Genomic DNA, 20,650 nt, shown 5'->3' on the forward strand with positions numbered 1-20,650 from the left:
AACAATGATTTGATTTTTTTCTCAGATTATTCAACAGTTTAGGGCGCATGCATGAATGGGGTAAAATATACAAGGCATTAGCAATGCGATGTGCAGTATACAGCACAACTACGCTCTGTGACGTCATAATGAACTACAGGTCAACTACCAAAATTGATCCTATGAAGTGCTAATGGCGTAATGTGATATGACTTGTTATAAAATCAAATATCTCCCTCTTTTTTTTTGGGGGGGGGGTAGGTGGGATAGATAATATTTATATCGGATGGCATTTTATCATGAAATACCAGAAATATTCCTCTCGTTAGGGCCAATATTCCACTCATCTGTGATTCGAGGAATATTTTCCCGAACTCTTGTAATATTTCATGTATTCCATTCTGAGCCATCCAATATAATATAAAAATTCATACGTCTTGAGCCGCGACACCCGCGCATATGCAATTTGTGATTGTCATGTTTTTGAAGGGAGTATTCGTGTGAGGAAATGGGTACTGGCTCTAAATCACAGTTTTTTAGACTGATAGAAGCATGGTCAAGGAGTGAAACAGTGAAATTTAAGATGAGTTGGATACATGTAGATGTGAGGTCATGTTTTTGCATGAATTATATTTTTTACCAGAATTGTATTTTTTACCAATAAAAAGTGACACTTTTTGTCCCTGGGAGTGTCAATCCGTTGATGAGCCCTGATGGTTCTGGTAGGTGTAGCGAGGTTTAACAGTAGTGAAGTGTAGTGGAGCCTACACAAACCATCGCCTGAGGTATGCTTTAACTTTGAACCTTCAGATAGGGCATGACTACAGGGGATGTTTCACAAGGAAATCAGAATGACTTATGGGGTGTTGCAAGAAACTTGTGATCACTTGCAAGTCTGTTTTTGTTCCCGAAATCAAGTATATGCTGTGCAATTGATTGCTAATCTGCTCCATGAAACAAGGAGTGTAATCTGATTTGCTATAGTTAAAAGTGATCAATCAATTGTAAAATTGCAACATAATATTTGTGATTGATTGCAAATATTTTCTTGCAAACACCCCCTTAGAGTCCCACTTCAATTTCAGTTGTGTGCAGTTTTTAATCCATCACCTCATTGGTCAGACATTGCATGCAGATTAAGCATTAAATAACTTGCGTTGGCATTCAAGCATGACTCTAAGGGAATGTTCAATGCCAATTTTCAAATTTAATCAGCAACATGAATCATTATTGATAACTAAATTGCAAAACACAAAACGTAAACACGATCAGCAGTGCACTGTTCAGTATCGAAAATTTATAAAGCTGATTATTTGTAAATTTTCTTTGACCCTATGTAGGCGGGGGCCTCCGAGGCCTCCCTCAACGAGTCGCGCGATATTTTCGCCGCGCAAATTTGTTTGGCCGCGCTGCTCGCTGACTTTTTACTTTCAAGTCTTGCACAACTTTTGGGACCAAATTTGTGTCACCCAGATATGCGGTTCCGAAATTATGCAACGTTATGTAAGTGCATGTAAGTGCATGTCAGTAAGTGCATGTCAGACGTTATGTAAGTGCATGTCAGACCAAAAATTGCTCAAAAACGTGATTTTGTGTACAAAGTCAATGTAAATTATGTTTTCAACCAAAAATCATAAATGTATGATTATTTTTAGTTTTGCTGGTCTAAATGAATATCTAATGCACTAAATCAGTTGTCAATCCAATATTTCTAGTTCTTGGAGGAAAAAGTTGAATAAACCTAATAACATAATATAATACAAAAGAACAAGTGGGGATGTGACATCAGCCCAGCTAATGAATATTCATGATGACTGTTTTCACAAAATATTGCCAAACTTTTAATAAAATTCAATAACTTTGTTATTTGTTATCCGATTTTGATGAAAATTTCGGCATTTTGCTCAGTGAATTTTACTCTATTTATTAAAGCTATAAATTCTTTCAGCCCGGACCTTTTAAGATTGAAGTTAAGGTAATAGTTGGCCATTCTATCAGTGTGCGGAGTTTACAGTGGAGCAATTGCCGCTGGAGCAAATGTGATAGAGCCTATTTAGTTTTGGTTTTGGATTACATATGTAATCCTGAGTTATTCCTATGATTTTCCTTGCATTTTTCTTCAGTCCATGAATCTACCTCTGAATGCAAGCAGTAAACTACTCGCATTGAACACCATCTATAGTACAAAGAACTCGGGATCAGCTAGTTTTCTCATGTGGTCTATATCTGGTTTGACGTCAGCTGGTAAGTAAAATGGATTTGTTTAGCACCATAGCGCGCAAGTTTTCACTCGGGATGGATTACTATTTGCTAGCACCATACTTTGCAAGATATCATTGGAAATACCTTTAAATGAGATGGCTTTAGGTGGAAAGCAAACTTTGGGAACCATTAGAAATTGTTCAGGACATGGGAAAGTGAGATAATAAATTTATCATACAGGCTTTTTATTCCTTCTCTTTTTTATAGATTGTTCTTTTGGCCTGATGTGACCATCATAAAATGGTGAAAATTGGCCCATGACTGCCACATAATAAACCATAATTAAATAATGTGACAATAGTTGTTAAGATGGAATGGGCAGTCAACCCAAACCAAATATGGCACGGGGTCAAAGCCACTTGCTCCTGGGACTGAATCGGTTTCCACCTTCACAGCCCGTACGGATGCAAGCTAGGGTTGTCATCCCAAAGGGAGCCTGGTCAGCTAGAAGCCAAGCTAGACTAGCTAGTAGCCTTGACTTCTAACCTCCCCTATTTCTGTGACTTTATAAAGCACTTAGTAGTCATGAATCTCTATCTAATGTGGTTTGACTGTGTGTGATTTCTATCTGAATGGTGTCCTATTCCCTTGAAAAATGAGGGCAATTGTTCTTTAAGCAGTGTTGCATGGAAGGTTGAAATTCAACGACCAAGGCCACAGACAAAGCCAGGGCCACATTATTGTTGAGTTACAGGCTACCTTATACTTCACCTTTCTGAGTGTTGTTAAAGATAAGTGCTTTTGTTTGTTTGGCCCCCAAAAAACGCTCCCTCTTTTAAGTTTATTATGCACGTAATATTGATACAAAAGAAAAATAAAACACATTACTTTTTGAAAGAATCATGTATTTTTGTTTATTTGAGATATTTTAAAATCTTGTCTGATTTCTCTGTTTCAGGTCGCATAGCAACAAATCTCATGACAAAACCAGATTACCTGGGTGAGTTTTTTTTTATAAATTTTGTATAATTGTATATAAACACATAATGATTGAAGACCAATTTTTGAGTAATTTACACATGTATTGCAAAGTACATTCATGAATGATAACAATTTAGATATGCCACATTTAGATAGTTGTGGTGACTCTAAGTGTCTGTATGTACGAATAAGAAATATTTGTGCCAGTGGAATCTGGAAAAAATTGTGTAATTGTTGAAAAATTTAAGATCATATGGAGGAGTATAGACATGGGGATAAAGAAAACATGTAAAATAAGTACCGGGTACTACAAATGTACAAATGAAAGTATTAGGAGAGGCAGAAAGGCCAGAGCCTTATATTAAAAGCCACTTGAAATTTTCTAATTATTGATTAAAGGTAGCAAAGTAAAATTGATAAAAAATAATACTATTTAAAGCATTCACACATACATCAACATCAACACACATACACCATTCGTTAACAAACTCAAGCATACTACACACACGCATAATATGTATGTATATTTTCTCATGTTAGTTTTACTGTGTATAATAAAATATATTTTGATTGTTATTTATATGCAGAATCCCAAGGGAGAGCCATTTTTATGTTGATTGGGCATCCTGTTGAAATATTGTTGATAAATAAATATTTCATTTTTACATTTTTCTTTTTTTCTTTCTTTCTTTCACAACTCTATTCTAGTGTTAACCAATTTCACAGTAGCAGCGACTCTCAGCTTCTCAGTGTGTTGTGCAATCATCATCTACCGTCCTAGCGAGAAGAAGTTTGAATAGATGTTGGACCAATCAAGTATTCCAACCAATCAGACCCTGAAGAAGAAAAGCATTGTGGGAAAAAATATCCCATTGGTGTAGCAGCTATTGAGGTAATTTGTGATTTTTGTACAGTACCGTGGAAGAAGTTTGAATAGATGTTGGACCAATCAAATATTCCAACCAATCAGACCCTGAAGAAGAAAAGCATTGTGGGTAAAATATCCCATCGATGTAGCAGCTATTAGGGTAATTTGTGATATGCAGTACCATGGAAGAAGTTTGAATAGATTAGAATGATGTAGATGTTTAGACCAATCTGTTCTTGAAGAAGAAAAGCTTTGTGGGAAAAATTATTCCATTGATGTAGCAGCTATTGAGGTAATTTGTGATTTATATACAGTACCGTGGAAGAAGTTTGAATAGATTAGAAAGATGCAGATGGTCGGACCAATCAGTTTTTGAAGAAGTAAAGCATTGTGGGTATAAGTTGAATCGCTTGGGACTTCAAAAATTAGTAGTCTGCTTTTACAGAGTGGATTTCTTGTCCGAATCAACTTTAACTACATAGGTTTGATAGCACATGCTTTGCCTGTTCTGGTCTAGTGATTGCTTTGGCTTACCGGTAAATGATTATTGAACTTCTTGGAGGTTGTCTTATGCAGGCTAAACTGTAATCTAATTACCTTTTTGTTTCTTGAGGAAAGAAAGATATGACATGGGCCATGTGACATTAAAAAAAGATAAAATTATTTGTAAAATTAATTGTGATTGCTAGTTTATGGCAATCCATGTACAAGATATTTACAATCGATTGTAGATATTTATTGTACTTCTGTGTTACATGGCCCGATGTCTTGGAAATCTGTCCAATCACAGTTGGCAATAGTATTAATTGTTACTATGATGATATTCTTTCCAGTTGTGTGCCTTTACATAGCTTTAATTATACACAAATGAAAGCTATGGTAAAAATCTGAAGTTGAGTTTTAGAACAGGTGGCAATAAAATGACCACCAAATTTTGTTCTGAAAAAAAAAAGATATATCTGCCAATTAATTCTGGGGCCCGTCTTACAAAGAGGTGCGATGGTCTGATCAATGGCAACTATGGAAAGCCAGCAAAGTCAACATATTCAATGCATGATTGCTCAAAATTTATTCGGGATATGAATGTATATCCATTATATAAATTCATTGATTTCTTGACAGTTTGGTTTTTCTCCTTTGTTTACATAGGACATTTTGCACATTTCCTGTAGAAAAAATTATGACACTGATGGATTTCCATATAGAAAAGATTAATTGGATCAATCTTAACTCTTTGTAAGAGAAGGCCCAGTGATAGAATGGTGTAATCGCTTGGAAATGGCCGTAATAGGCATGGAATTCTTGTGTGAGGTCTTTTTCCAAGCAATAATCTTTATAATACACTGCCCCACATGTGCTTATATGTGTTAGCAATGTTCAGTGTGATCAGTTGGCTTAGATTTCATGATTTTACTACATGGCCCCATCTTACAAAGAGTTATGATTGATCCAATCAATCGTAATTCTCTGGAGATCCATCAGTTTCATAATTTTTTCTACAGGAAATTTTCACAATGTCCTTCATAAGTGAATTTTCAAGAAAACAATGACTGCTTGAATATACATCATATAGTTGGAAAATATTTTGAACAAACCTGCATAATAGATGTTGACGTCACTGGCCATCCATAGTTGTGATTGATCGGATCAATCGCAATTCCTTGTTAGATTGGGCCTAGAATTAAAAAAATGTACATGAACCAAATCTAAATCTATGATGACACTGTGACTCTTGGGCCCCGTCTTACAAAGAGTTGTGATTGATCCGATCAATCGCAACTATGGAAAGCCAGCAAAGTCAACATATGTTTCAAAAAAAAATTTAGATATGAATGTTTATCCATACATTCATTGATTTCTTGACAATGTGGTGTGTTTTCCTTTGTTTACAAAGGACATTTTGAAAATTTCCTGTAGAACAAAATTATGACACTGATGGATTTCCATAGAGTTACGATTGATTGGATCAATTGTATCTCTTTGTAAGATGGGGCCCTGACTTCGATTTTAGAGACATTCTCTTGGAATCGTGATATGCTGCATCTTCATGGGTTATTCATAATTGATATCAATGGTACTTTGTCTTAAAAATAGAGAACTGACTCATGAAAACATTTTAATTTTTCAAGTTCTTCCAAGATAAGTTGCCCAGTAAGCTTTTGGCCAATCACTGATCAAGATTTCACTTCAGTAGTGAAACGTAAAACAATCACTGTTCCATGATATCACTGCTCATATACATGTAGTTATTGATGATGAAGACAATTTTTTTTATGTGTATTGTACATAGCAATGATATTTGTCTGTATTTTGTTGTTAATCATGTAAAAGACAATGATATCTGAATTAGGGAGAAATGGATGTCCAAGCTATTGAAAAAGGCTATTTGACATGATATTTGTTTCAACCCTTAAATCGATCCCTAATTCTATCAATTGGACAATTTGTAGTGAAAAAATTATTATTTCATAACATTAGCTATTTTAAGTTGTAAGTGGAACCATTTTTCATCATCAAAATCATCATCATACATGTAGTCCTAACCAATTATTAGAAAAAGTAGCACTTCTTACCTTGACATTGATTTTATCTGTATATAGGACCAAAATTATACATGTTAATGTTAATCACCACCACCACCATCATCATCATTATTATCAGCAGCAGCATTGTCATTATCACCATCATCAATTATCAATCATCATCTCAATCATCATCATCACCATCATCATCTTCATCATCATCATCATCATCACATCATCACATCATCATCATCATCATCATCACATCATCATCATCACCTACACCACCACCATCATTATCATCAGCATCATCAACATCACCACCACCACCACCACCACCATCATCATCATCAATTTTTGTGAAATTATTTCTTTAAATTAGAAAAATACAAACATTCCATCATCTACTCAGGTACATGTGTAATTTTCAACAATCATACATTTTCACAATGAATGCAATTAATAATTGATGTGTTTACGGCATGGGTTATATGAAAAATATTTTTTATCATAAAATCGTCCGCAGCCAATTAATTGATGACACCTGAAATCTTTTTAATATTTGTAAATAAATCATCTAAATGTTTTCAATATAAATGGATGAAACATGTTTTTAAAGCTTGGGGCTGTCAATATTTAGTCCACCCCTCACTTTGTATGTGGTTTATTACTTGTTAGCCTTGTTAGATTTTACACTTGTCCATTGCCTTAATTTGGAAGTGTGCGTGTGTATTTATATTTTCACCCCCAGATAAAGCCCGTCTTTAGTTTTGGTAAATCATTCAAAATGCATCTACCACTTTTCCAGTTCATCACTAGTTAGAATGAATCATTATGCCCTAAAATAGTTATGATGTGAAGAATGTGAAAACAAAATGTGTTTTAATACAGGATAATATATGTTTTGCGATTTCACATGAAGATGTCATTTGATCGGGTACCTGATATATATATATATATATATATATAAAAATTCTGTAGAAATATATATATATATATATTTATATAAAGCCTATTCCAAAGCATGTAACAGGCTAAAACTGTCAGGATATATTTTTTGTCTATAGCTATTGGATTTCTAATCACTAAATTGATAAAGTAAGTGCTCAAATGCCTATTTTGAAAAGAAAGAAAGAAAACTCCAATAGGGGGCGCTAAATATCTAAGTAAGGAATATTTGACATTTTCACACAGAAAGGGCAGTGTGAAGAAAACCTAACTGCCTCCACACTTTTGAATTAAAGATTAGTATGTTAGATAATTGATTGTCATTCACATTATTGACAAAGCTATAGACATGCTTTAAGCACATTAATTAATCCAACACATATTGACATGAAGATCACCCTTTCCAACTGTGGACTATCCTTGTTAGTTGAAGACTGCTAATGAATTCATGCAAATACAATGTGAAACTTGTGTCAACAGCAACAGTAAAGTTGCATGGGGAGCCCATCGTTCATAGCAGGGGCCTGTCTTACAAAGAGTCGCGATTGATCCGATCAACCGCAACTATGGAAAGCCGGCAAAGTCAACAGATGAAATGCATGTTTGTTGAAAAAAATTCCAGATGTAAATGTATATCCAGAAAGTCATTGATTTCTTGACGAATTGATGTTTTCCTTTGTTTACAAAGGACATTTTGCAAATTTCCTGTAGATAAAATTATGACACTGATGGATTTCCATAGAGATATGTTTGATTGGATCAATCGTAGCTCTTTGTAAGACGGGCGGAGGTAGTCGCAGTGTAGTGAGTGAAATGTAACCAGTTTTGGCCTTAAAATATTTTTATTTTAATGTCCTTCGTTGACGGCAATTAGAAGTATGTTTTTTTTGTGTGCACATAATGAGCGATGGCCTATAATGTGTTAAGACCCTAAGTTTATTAATAAAAAGTACTTTTTTTCATATGCATTATCCATGCAATATCAGTACAAATTTATTAATGTAAATCTATTTCCAAAACAAATTATTGTATATTACATATATTGTATTTTGTAAAAAGATGATTTAAATTTTTCAAACTACATGTATTTTAAATGTTAACCCTTTAACAATTTTTTTAGAATGGTGTAAACCAGGGATGTAGTCTAGGTGGTACTTTCAAGTCATGAGGCCACTTCAAAACCTTCACTCGTAGGCTTTGAACACATGACTCGGACCGAGGCCAAGGCCGTCGAAATGCGGCCCTTTAGGCCGGCCTTGACTACATGTACATCCAAAAAGAATAATTACCATGTGACTGCCAATGTGTGCTAGAATCATTGTTTCTTTTAACTTTATGTTTCATCATAAAGAATTTTATCATGATTTTTTTATTGATGAATTTTGTATCTGAAATAATTGAAATGGTTTTAATGGTTGATTGAGTGATTGAAATTGTTGATTCTGTACCAATAGTAGTGACAATAATAGCACAATTCGCCATACTTCAATGTTTATTAGCTTTGAATATTTCATTAAAAAGGGGCCAGCCCCCCCCCAAAAAAAAAAATAAAAATAAAAAATCATGGTCCCCATAGTATCTGCTCTGCTAAGGCTTTATTACTTATGCTGCTTTATTGTAGAGTGCTTACATGTAGATATCATCAAACTATCATTACAGACTCCTTGTTTTTATGAGGCCAAGGAGAAGGGGGGTTTTAAGACTGCTATTTCATTTTAATTATGTGCTCTGTATCTTATGAAAAGATCTTTTTAAATTATATCTATTGTTATTTATTTTAATAGAATCAACTGTAGTCCCGTAGGACATTTTTTCCTTCTTTCTTTCATAGCAGTCATGGGGCCCTAAAAATCCTCATTGGATGCAATCAGTAAAATTTTACACTAGGTTGATTTTTAGAGATTTGTGATATTGTTCAATAGTCATGCTTGAAGGTAATGCATTCAATATCTAATTGTGCTGTGGTGTGATAGGTTTTGTGGAAATGAAGGGTGAGAACAGTATGTAGTTAGTAGATGTGAGACATAATTTGGTGTTAACGTTCGGTTATGGATACTGGTTTTGGTGTCTCAGCACAAATTCAAACACCAGACAGCATCCAACACTTGTAGTGAGAAAGGTGTTGGAATTAGAAAAAACTTGGGAATAGGTGTTAATTATTAAGTTTGTTTTACCCAAAGAGTGTATTAGAATTTCCTTCTGCAGCTTGGATTTTGCTTTTACACCAACACCCAACTGGGAGTGAGGAAGGTGTTGGGTGTCGTTGATGCAGTTGGTATCACCCAAAGTATGTATTAGAGTTTCCTTCAGCAGCTTGGTTTATTGCTTTTAAACACCAACACCCAACTTTAATAGAGTGAGTTTGGTGTTGGGATTGTAATCACTCAGTGTTGAGTGTGTATACCTCAAGTCTGTTTTACTAGAGATCGATTCAACATATTAATTTCTTCGACCCCACCTATTCATTGAATGAAATCAGAATGTTAATATCACATTGTAATCAGACATTTTTTTCATTACCTTTATATGGGCATGTTATCAATATGTACATGTAATATTGGTCAAACAAATGCGAATTTTGTTTTAAAGATGTACAGTATATATTTGAAAAAATAATAATTATATGAATAAACAAGTATATTGAATGACTTTTACACATTAATATTTTTTCTCAAATGCTTGTTTGATATTTTCTTGCATTCAGAAGGTGGATTAAATTTTATTGATAGTGAGGATGTGGTCATATTGTTGAGAAGACCCCTTCCCTTGCTGTCCTCTCTCCTACCCAAGTCTGAAAGAACAGTGATTGGTGAGATAGGACAGGTTACTATGATATGGGGAAGGAACATTTTTTTTTGGGGGGGGGGGGAGGCAAGATACACTGCAAAAACTGCGGTGTTAATTTAACTTAGGCCCAGAATCTACATATGACCACACCAGAGAAGTTTTGAAACAACACCGGTTTGGACAAAATTGGACTAATTCCAGATAGGCGTTTATACAACCCCAATTAGTGTTAAAACAGCATCGATTTCAAACTGGTGTTATTTTAACACCTCTCTGGTGTGGTCATATATAGATTCCGGACTGGTGTTAAATCAACATCGCAGTTTTTGCAGTGAAACTGGGATTTTTTTAATATAAAGAATACACGACTTGGCCATCCCCTTTTGATGGTTTGATAATGTTATTATTAATAATAATGATAATAATGGTAATAAGATGAAACATTTATATAGCGCTTAATACAAATGATTCTAAGCGCTGCATATTATTACCCCGGCTTAAACACGGCTATGCTGATCGGATGCTCGAGCGTTATTATCATTATTATTCATTCGGCAAATAATACTTTCAAGGAGCATTCATGGTTTGCTGTCTCATTTTTTCCCTGATTTTCATCTTTTTCAATCTTTCTTACTTTCATCCTCTTTTTATACTACTTGAAAATGCATTTGGGGTAGCTATCCATTGCCCCCCCCCCCTCCCGAGCACAAACCCTGGATAAAGAGGGAGATCGTCAGATGAGGGATGCATAAGCAGCAGAGAGCCACCAGGAATACAGAGATGGGAAATACACATTAATGGGCATTAAAGGGAAACGTAGACAAAAAGTAAAATGGGCAATGGAAAGAATATTTTGAGTGATTGATGCATTATAACTAATGAGTAAAGCAGGCTGGGGAGGGCGAGTGAGAGAGTGAGAGAGTGAGGGGGGGGGGGGGGGAGCAAGGGTGGAATGAGAAAGAGAGGGGGGGGGGGGGATGAGACAAAATACGGCATTGGTGCTCTAGGGCAGGAAACTGTAAGGGGGGCATGTGTATATAGAGGGAGAGAGACGGGGAAGATGAAGAATGCGAGCTAAGTCCGTCCCACACTGTGCGATCCGATACATCATTTTTCAATAAATCACATTTTGCATTCAATATGAAAGTTCTATTTTTGTTTTCGTATTACCTTGTACATTATGTTCTTATTTTGAATCATTCCAATCTTGTAAATATGTAATAATTTGGTTTATTTCAATAAAAAAAACTATCATATTTGAAGTTCGGCATATAATGTTAGGAACAATGAATCAAAATTTTACTTTGCGGCAAGTTCTGTTGTCTAGAATAAAGTCCAAATCGGATTCTAGTCGCAGCCGATGATGACGTCATTACGATTTGGAACTGAATTTGCTTAAATTATTCCTACATTGAGGCACGAACTACACTGAATTTTGATTTCAGTAGTCCTACAACTATTCAGACCTCGGATCGCGAAGATTTTATTGGTTGGAATGTTCATGTCTAATGTTATGATTTCTTTAGAAATGGGATCCCAACGAGTATGAGCCAGGCTTTACCGATGACATTTAAGCATTCGTTGAGTCGATTGACACAGAACAAGTGGCAAATATTTGCCCCAGTGTCAATTCCATGTTTCAATATGCCCTCATCCCGACGTTCATGTATCGAGGCTTTTTAATGAATGTTTCACAAAATGTCCTCTTGCGATAAATTCTTATACTTTTTTAACCTTATTACAAAGTGAAATGCTACCACCGTTCGGAATTGAGTTTTTTTTTTTTACTTTGGCTACATCGGAACATTATAATTTCCAGCCTATACGCTTGACTTGTGGTATTCCCCGTGGTGTAAAACCCATTTATTCTGTACATGTTATAATCCTGTAATAAAAACTATTGAAATATAATTGCGTATTAAAAAAAAGGGACTGCATACATTATATGACAACTAGAATATGCCCTGCGTGAATGATATATGGGAAGAGGAACATTAATCATAATGGGCCGACGATAATGCAATTAAAAAATTGTCTGGACGCAGACCAGCTTAATGTGTAAAAATAAAGAGCAAAAACCTATTTGAAATAAGGAATCCTCAAATAATATAGGAAACTTTAGCCTACTCTGTACCCTGCCCTTTTCCCCATTTTCGATTTATTTTTTTCTTGTTACCGCGGGCGCAGATTCATGCATTTAAGCTTTTGTGACGTCATTTTAAAACGCGCGTCGTAAGTATCATGTATCCATCCATTGTGATATCATTCACGCGCATGCGCCGTTATCATGCCTACTGAAGATTGTTCACATAAAACAAAATGAAACAAAAGTGAAGTATACACGAAATGCGAATTCCAAAACCATGACCCCGACTCGGGGCTTTTTTTTCTGAAGTCCTTTATTAATGTGAAATCAAAGTAAATATGGATTCAGGACTAGCCTGCAACTCGAGAATACAGCGGCTGCTTTGGACACAGGATTACATATCACTGGCAGAAGAAGTTATCCTTCTTGAAAGTTCTTTTGTCCTCAGTCGGCGAAATAACCTTCAGTTACGAGCGGTCCAAGTAGGTCTCACGTCATCTGCCTTGCTGATTGCCGAAGAAAAGCCGTCCTCACAACCTTCCAATAAAACTCCTCAGCGCCGTACGAAAAGCTTCAATACTGATCTAGAACTCTTCGAGTTGATATACCTCTTCCCTCTCGTGAATGTCCGGCTATCCATTCGGACACATTCGGAAGAGCTCGGTGAACACGTGATTAGGGTTCGGCTGTGCAACGGTCTTGTATGGTATCTTGAACTCTCGGACGAGACTCATCGAGAAGACAAATGGCATGAATGGGTTTGGTGGATCCATGAGTTGGAAAAGCGCAGGAAGCTCGAGAATAAACAAAAGAGAAGGAAACACAGAATGGGCACTCTTAAAGGTCGTAACTCGAAAATAAACAATCTTGGATCACCAGACAGTCAATCTGTTGCATCACGAGAACAAGTTGCTATTGGTGGCGGTGCTGGAAAGAAAGATAGAAGAGAATTAACAACACAATATGAAAATATCAATTTGAATCCCTCTGGACCCAATCCCCGAGTTGGAGATCGCAGACAATCAACAGCCCATCGATGGGTCCATCATTTCGCGGAACATATCATTGACCATCACGATGAAACCCTTGCCGACAGCGATGACGAGCACCACGGGTCGTTTCACCAAAACAGCGGGGATATTACAAAGCATGGCACATCTTCCGGAACACTTTCAAGCAACCCACTCCTGTTTAATGACCCCCTTTCTCACGGTAAGCTCGACCATAAGGCGTCTAAGATGTGGAGTGAATCGCATATCAGCGTTGCCCGTTCGCCTTTTAACAGCCGTCACAGTAAGTCCAAAGCTACCCTGAAAAATCCCCTGCATTCCGCCCTTCTACAAAGTGGTGCAGTAGACTCTTTATCAAGCCTGGAGGACATACAAAGTGTCGGGAGTCTGGTTTCAAGCAATGCTGAAAGCTGGACGAACAGGCATGCCAAGGACACAAGAAAGGGCCTCGTTCTTTCCATCGATGACCTTTTCGAAAGAACCAACGTTGAGGCGCATGCGCATGGCCACTCAGGACGGGCTCGCCCAATGGCATCGATGACAAGATTGGACATGCTCCTTGAAAATGGTGTATTTGACACCCAAGACCGAACAAGGGGATTCGGCATCAACAAGGGTGAGATCCACCATACTGCATCACTGCCGGATGTCCTTGAGGGAGAAGCAAGCTTCATTGAGGACCTACCGAATGCTGACCAGGTTACACACCACACATCGCTTGTTTATCTGGACTTGGAAAACAACGACGACACCCGGACTGCTCATGTCATTAACGGCCACGCCATGCTTCTTACGAAGGAAGAGATGGAACTTCATAGACTGGTCGATGACTTGAGGAAAAAGAATCCCGACCTGCGACTTAAACCACATACCCAGAAAGAGAAGCCCCATCCAAAGATAGACGACACACAAATCGAACATCCTGCTCATAAGAAAAAGAAAAGATGGTCCATATCCCATCACTACGTACCATATGAACATGGTGATGGCAGCGACCAAGATGGGCATGACAAAATGAAACGTCGCATGCCAAAGCCAACCGCAAAGAGAATGAGCATCTTCTTCACCGGAGCTAATCGCAAACTTCATATGTTAAAAGAGTCTCCACGTGAGAGTCCGAGTTCCTTGAGAGACGTCGAACCAGATGACCTTGCTAACGAACTGACAGCACTTGACGCAGAACTGTTCCTGCGAATCCATGAAGCAGAGATGGTCGGCTGCATGTGGCTCAAAGAAGATCGGAACTACCGGGCGCCGAATGTTGTAGCGGCCATTGGATTTTTCAAGAAGATCGCTGGGATGGTGACGACAGAGATTCTGACTCCTGCAAGGTCAACTGAGCGGGCCTCATCTATCAAATACTTTTTGAAGGTTGCAGATGTCCTTCGGGAGATGAAGAACTACCATTCTTTGCGTGCTGTCTTGACTGGTTTGCAATCTCCGGCTGTCTACCGGTTGCGGGATACGTGGTTGCTGATTGAAGAACAAGATCCAGAAGACTACAAGTAAGTTTACCAATAATTTAAAAAAAAAATACATAGTTTTACCAGTAACTGCATTATGCAGTACACATTTGTTTTACTGATAAAATATTCACATAATATTAATAATAACAAGAACAAGAACAATGATGATGCTGATGATGATAATAATGATACACATATTAATTACTTATCAACATTCATTTTGCTTTTATCTGATTTGTAATGTAAATAATGTGTTAACTATGAATATATAATATGTATTCATGAAGCCGCTATCAATTTCAAGCGTAAGCGCTCACGTCGGCTGTATTATTTTGAACACAGTAATAAAAACAAACAAAATCTTGTTTCCACAATTATATTCAAACCTAGGACTACATCAATATACCATCGCAATTTAGTAGTTTCATGATTGTGTATATCTTTTTTAAAGCTTGTGGCAAGATCTCCTCGACTACACCGACGACGAAAGTCTCACCTTGGACAACAACCCTAGCCTTGATCAAGCGATGAGAGCGCCACCTTGTCTTCCATTCTTGGGTTCTGTGCTTATGCGCATCATCGATTACTACTCGACTACCGATATCAACGGAACGAGACAAGCCCACAAAATCTACGACGACCACGGAGAACTTGAAAGCACAAATAGCAGTGACTTCGGATCGGCAATAGACATTGTCGAAGGACATACCCTGGAGGATAACAAAGAATGCGACAACATGGCTCCAAAGAAAGGAAACAAAACACCCTCTGGCAATTCCAGGAGCGAACCTAAACTTTTCTCACTGTTTAAAAAAATCGCCCACAAAGTTGATTCACTTGGTCGTGTTGTTACAAAGTCTTCTTCGAGTATTGGCCCTGACGGAAAGAAACGAATGAGCAGGTACCGTAAAGAACACATCAGAATGCTTATCCTAGAATATGCCAAGCTTGTCGCAGAAGAAAGGGTCAGGGTCAGGGCTCCATTAGGGATCGACAGTTCCCTCCGTGAAAAACTCCTCAGGGACTTTGAAGGTCGAAGCGGCACCCTCCATGGTGATGTTGATGATCACTCCCGATCCAAGCATTATTCAGAGTTAAATCATTTGGCGCATGAGCATGATGCTATGCCTTGGAAACACAAGTGGACGTCTGAGTTCCATCTCCACGAAGCACTACTGCAGTTTCAGCTTTCTGCAGTTCAGTATCACCCATGTGAGAAGAGTCATGGCGTCAGGGAGCTGTTGCTGAAGCCATTCCATCATTCTGACGAGGAAAATTTCAAACTCTCTCTCGAAAGGGAGCCCCGAGAGAGATTCTATTCGGTTCATGAAATTCAATGAATATTTAAAGTTAATCAATTTGTGGAAATTCACACCCATTTCGATACATGAAAAGAAACGGAGCAGTTGATTCTTCAGACGATATTTTGTACTTTGACAGGGGGGGGGGGGGGGGATATTGCCTCAAGTGGAATATGGTTTCTCGAATTCGATGATAAACCTGCTCCAAGCAAAGATAACATTGAATTTATTGATTAAATCATTATAACGTTCATGTCATTGCTGTGCAGGGGAAATTGTATAGAAGTTATTATTTAAAAGAAAATGATAAAATATTAGTATGATTGACATGATATACCTCTTGCTAAATGATAAAGCATTAAGCTTCCAATACCTGATGAAACATACACTGATGGCTGACGTCTGAATGTCTAAAAGTAGGATAAGTATTATAGGCCTACATCTACCTGCAAAATGTAAACATGAACTGGTTAGTGCCTGAAAATAAATGTAAGAATAGGGACAAATGATACAATAATTATGTTAGTGTAATATGAATGTGTGTTTGAAAGAGAGAGAGAGATAGAGGCCGGGGGGGGGGTAGATGGGAAGCATAAATATTTCCTATTCATTACATTAACCCATAAGTATTCACCCAATCTAATTTCATTGTAGATATAAACATTTTTTGTTTTTGTTCTTACCTCTTTAAAAGATTCTGCCTATTGGGTGGGAGTAGAGTGAATATAGCAATTCAAAAAAATCAAAAAGCCAAAATGAAGCTTTTAGTAATCATCAACATGAAAAATGTAAACATTGGTCAAAAGAGACAGCTGGTCATGCTAACTACTTTAAAAGAACTGCTAAAAATACTCCTCCTACAATTACCACTCCTATTGCCAATGATACTTCTACTTTTTTGCTTTTGCTACTTCTGCTGCTAAGAGTACTTGTACTACTACTATTACTACTACTACTACTACTACTACTACTACTACTACTACTAAATCTACTACTATTATTAATTTACTACTACTACTTCTACTACTTCTACCACATCCAAAACCAACGCCACTATACTACTACTACTAGTAATACTACTACTACTACTACTAAAGTCTTCAACTACTATTTGATGCGTGAATTAAAGTTTTGATATATTGTCTGCTTGATATTGTCGAAAGCAATATCCGTAACCATGACCTAACATCGAAACCGTCCTTGTGCAAAGGAAATCACTATTGTTCGGTCGTAATTTATTGATTCATCAATTATTCATCTATTCCGAATACCTTTGTGGTGCGATAATACTGAGCGATAAAGGATTTCGACATAGTTTGATCTATCTTTGAATATCTCAGCCATAGAGGATCAAAATTTGTAATAGGATGGTGCGCGCAAAGGATTTTGAAAACTATAAATTGGCCGTGTACATTAATAGCAAACAATTCACAGTGCACAAATAATAGCTAAGGCGTCCTTAGAGAGCATTTTCCCCTTTGCTTGCCTGGCAGTTGTTGCTGTCTTGTTTTTTTACAAACCCATGACCTTGACCCAGGAGTACGTTGTGCTTCTGCTGTGAATGTCCGGCTTTTATTTAAGAATTTAACGATTATCTCTGCTTGGTATAATATTCGTCGCTTTGATTTGTCGATTTTTGTTACTTTCCAGGTCACAAGATCTTTTAACAATAAAAGGGTACCATTGCTGCCACTTGGATGATTGCGTTGACACAGTATATTTACACACGTTTCCTTGTTGGGAATAATGAGCTGAAAGAGGAGGGGAAGAAAGAACATCAGAATAAAAATGGATTGAGTAGAAGAAGAAGCATGAGAAGGAGGAAGAAGAGGGAAGAAGAAGGAAAAGAAGAAGCAATGGTATAGAAAAATGGGACAAGAAAGATAAAGAATTAAGAGGAAGGATTAAAATAAACTTCATGACAAAAACTATGAAAATAATAAAGTGGGAAATGAAACAGCGCGCATAGAGAGGCAATGTTTGCCGGTATGTAGTTCACCCCTACTTTTATGGCCTCACATTTGAATTATTATATAATGTATCCGGAAAATGGAATATATGTTTTTTTTTCTTTTTTTAATATTAACCAGTTCCTGTATCCGGCTATATTTGCAACAGAAATGTTTGGCTGCCCGAAGATCTCAAGTTACCATTTACAATTGGTTTACGAACATAACTAGGTCTACTCAACTACCTCTTTGGTATTGATTAGCTAGTTATTTCAAAACAAATATATAGAAAAGAAAGCAATTCACATGTTTATACTATTGCTCACCGTTTCCAAGGTAATGTCATTTGTTTTGTTTGAATAATTAGTCGCACTCGCGGTCAACAAAGTGGGGCGGATGGGTGGCCATGAAAAATCCAACATGAACAAGCGCAATCACTACACGAAGGGAGATATTTCATTATTTTATTATGGTTGAATAGAATACCCTAAAGGGAGCATAGGCGGTGCAATCGGAAGGGGGGGGGCATGTCCCCCCTAAATATTTTTGTTGCTACCTTTTTTATTTATTTATTTATTTTTTACTTATCAAAATTGGTTGGTGGTCCCCCCCTTAAAATTTTGGTACAGAACCCCCCCCCCTTTTTTTTGCTTGTCAATTTTGTTTCCTGCGTCATCCCAAAATTAATCATGCGTGCACCTATTGCAAACAATCATGTACGGAAATTCCCGAAAGTTACCCGAGCCGGGTCAAGCTCCATAGTACCGCGATTTACTACTTTACGCCCCCTTTAATCTTTCTTTGTCATGAGTACACTGCATTCCATTTAGATATAACATCATGAATTGTAAGTTTTACCGTGAAGCAAATAGGCGCCTAATTTCATAATTATTTTTTTTCTTCAAATTTTCCCATTTTAATAATCTGTCACTGACTGTTGTGAACGAACCATACTACCGTCGTCATTATTCTGCTCATAGGCGGCGGAAGCGGGGGGGGGGGGAGGACGATCCCCCTAAATATTTTGTTGATAACCCTTTTTTTGCTTGTCAAATTTTTTTGGTGGTTCCTGCCTAAAATTTTGTTGATAGGATAACCTTTTTTTTTTTGCTTGTCAAAAAAATTTGGTGGTCACCCCTAAAATTTTTGGCTTCCGCCGCCAACGATTCTTCTGGTGTATAAAGGTATTGTTTTTCGGCCAGATTTGACATGTACAAGTAAAAACGGCTATATAAGGCCTTATTTCGAAAAAGAATAAAATTCGAAAAAAAATACAATAAGTTTATATAAACACATTTTTTTTGTAAATATTGAAAGGGGCTCTATTCCTTCCCTAGACCCTCCAGTAATAGGCCTATACCAGTTTGCATGTGAAAGGCGCTTTAAGAACGCAAAGCTCTTTCAACTCCGTAGACAAGCATTATGTTTATCTGAAGTAGATATGAACTCCTTTGACGATACTTAAGATTTACATTTCGTTTTGTAGATTTTGCAGGAATTTTGAATAATTCCATGTGGAAGTTTGGATCTTAAACATTAAATCACTTTTAAATCTCAAAGGATCAATTTAGATTCAAATCTAAAACTACATTTTTAAGATTCAAATTACATGAAGAATTCAATTGGTCCCTCCCTACATGGATTTTATCAATATCCCTGCAATTTAGAGTAATAATATAATACTTGCATGCATTTGCACTAAATCCTAAAGTCATGGCATTTGCAATATTGAGCTGTTAAGCGTCTCATGGAATTAGGGGGGGGGGTGCGTGAGATCACATTAAGCCTTGTAAATTTTAATCATGTGAATATTATTTTTGTCTACATTCTGTTCAAAACGATTCAATCTTATTGTGAATTGCTATATTTGTACCTTCCTGTTTTGCGGTTTTAGAGGAGATTGATTTACTTTAATATAAGCGCTATATAAGATTAACGTATACTGTTATTATCATTACCAGGGAAATCACAACAAGAATGTAAAAAGTGGTAACATTAAGAGATAACTATCGGGGGGAGAGGGGTTGCGCTCCGGATATTTGAATAGGAGGGTAAGAAAATTAAAAGGTGACGTTTTTTTTAGATGAGGAAAGGGGCAGTCAGCCCCTTGCTTCCCCCGTAATAGGGGATCTATACAGGAACAGGGCCCCGTCATATATAAAGTTATGATTGATCAAATCAATCGTAGCTCTATGGAAAGCCATCAGTGTCATTTTTTTTCGACAGGAAATGTGCAAAATGTCCTTTGTAAAAGAAGGAGAGCAGACCGAACTGTCTAGAAGTCAATGAATTTATGGATTTACATTTATATCTACTAAAAAAAACATATAAGCCAACAAGTAATTTATATGTTGACTTTGCTGGCTTTCCATAGTTGCAATTGATCGAATCAATCGCAATTCTTTTCAAGACAGGGCCCAGGTATCACAGTCCTAAACCTATTTCTGAACGATAATGTGGAGTTTGATTGTTTGGTCAATGCTTAGCTCCTATGGCTCTGCCGGGGGGGGGGGGGGGGGTGAGATGCACTTATGCCCATTGCATCCCTAAC

At 37.0% G+C, this 20,650-nt stretch overlaps 1 protein-coding gene across 1 annotated transcript; it reads left to right on the plus strand.

Moving 5' to 3' along the window:
• Positions 1-2,069: 2,069 nt before the first annotated feature.
• LOC121430978 (solute carrier family 66 member 3-like) lies at positions 2,070-4,957 on the plus strand. Its single transcript, XM_041628423.1, has 3 exons — positions 2,070-2,223; positions 3,140-3,181; positions 3,871-4,957. Exons 1-3 carry the CDS (start codon positions 2,106-2,108, stop codon positions 3,960-3,962), a joined length of 252 nt encoding a protein of 83 aa, XP_041484357.1. The 5' UTR covers positions 2,070-2,105; the 3' UTR covers positions 3,963-4,957.
• The last annotated feature ends 15,693 nt before the right edge of the window (positions 4,958-20,650 follow it).

This window comes from Lytechinus variegatus, chromosome 17 (genome assembly GCF_018143015.1).
Source record: "Lytechinus variegatus isolate NC3 chromosome 17, Lvar_3.0, whole genome shotgun sequence".
In the NCBI taxonomy this organism is placed as follows: domain Eukaryota; kingdom Metazoa; phylum Echinodermata; class Echinoidea; order Temnopleuroida; family Toxopneustidae; genus Lytechinus; species Lytechinus variegatus.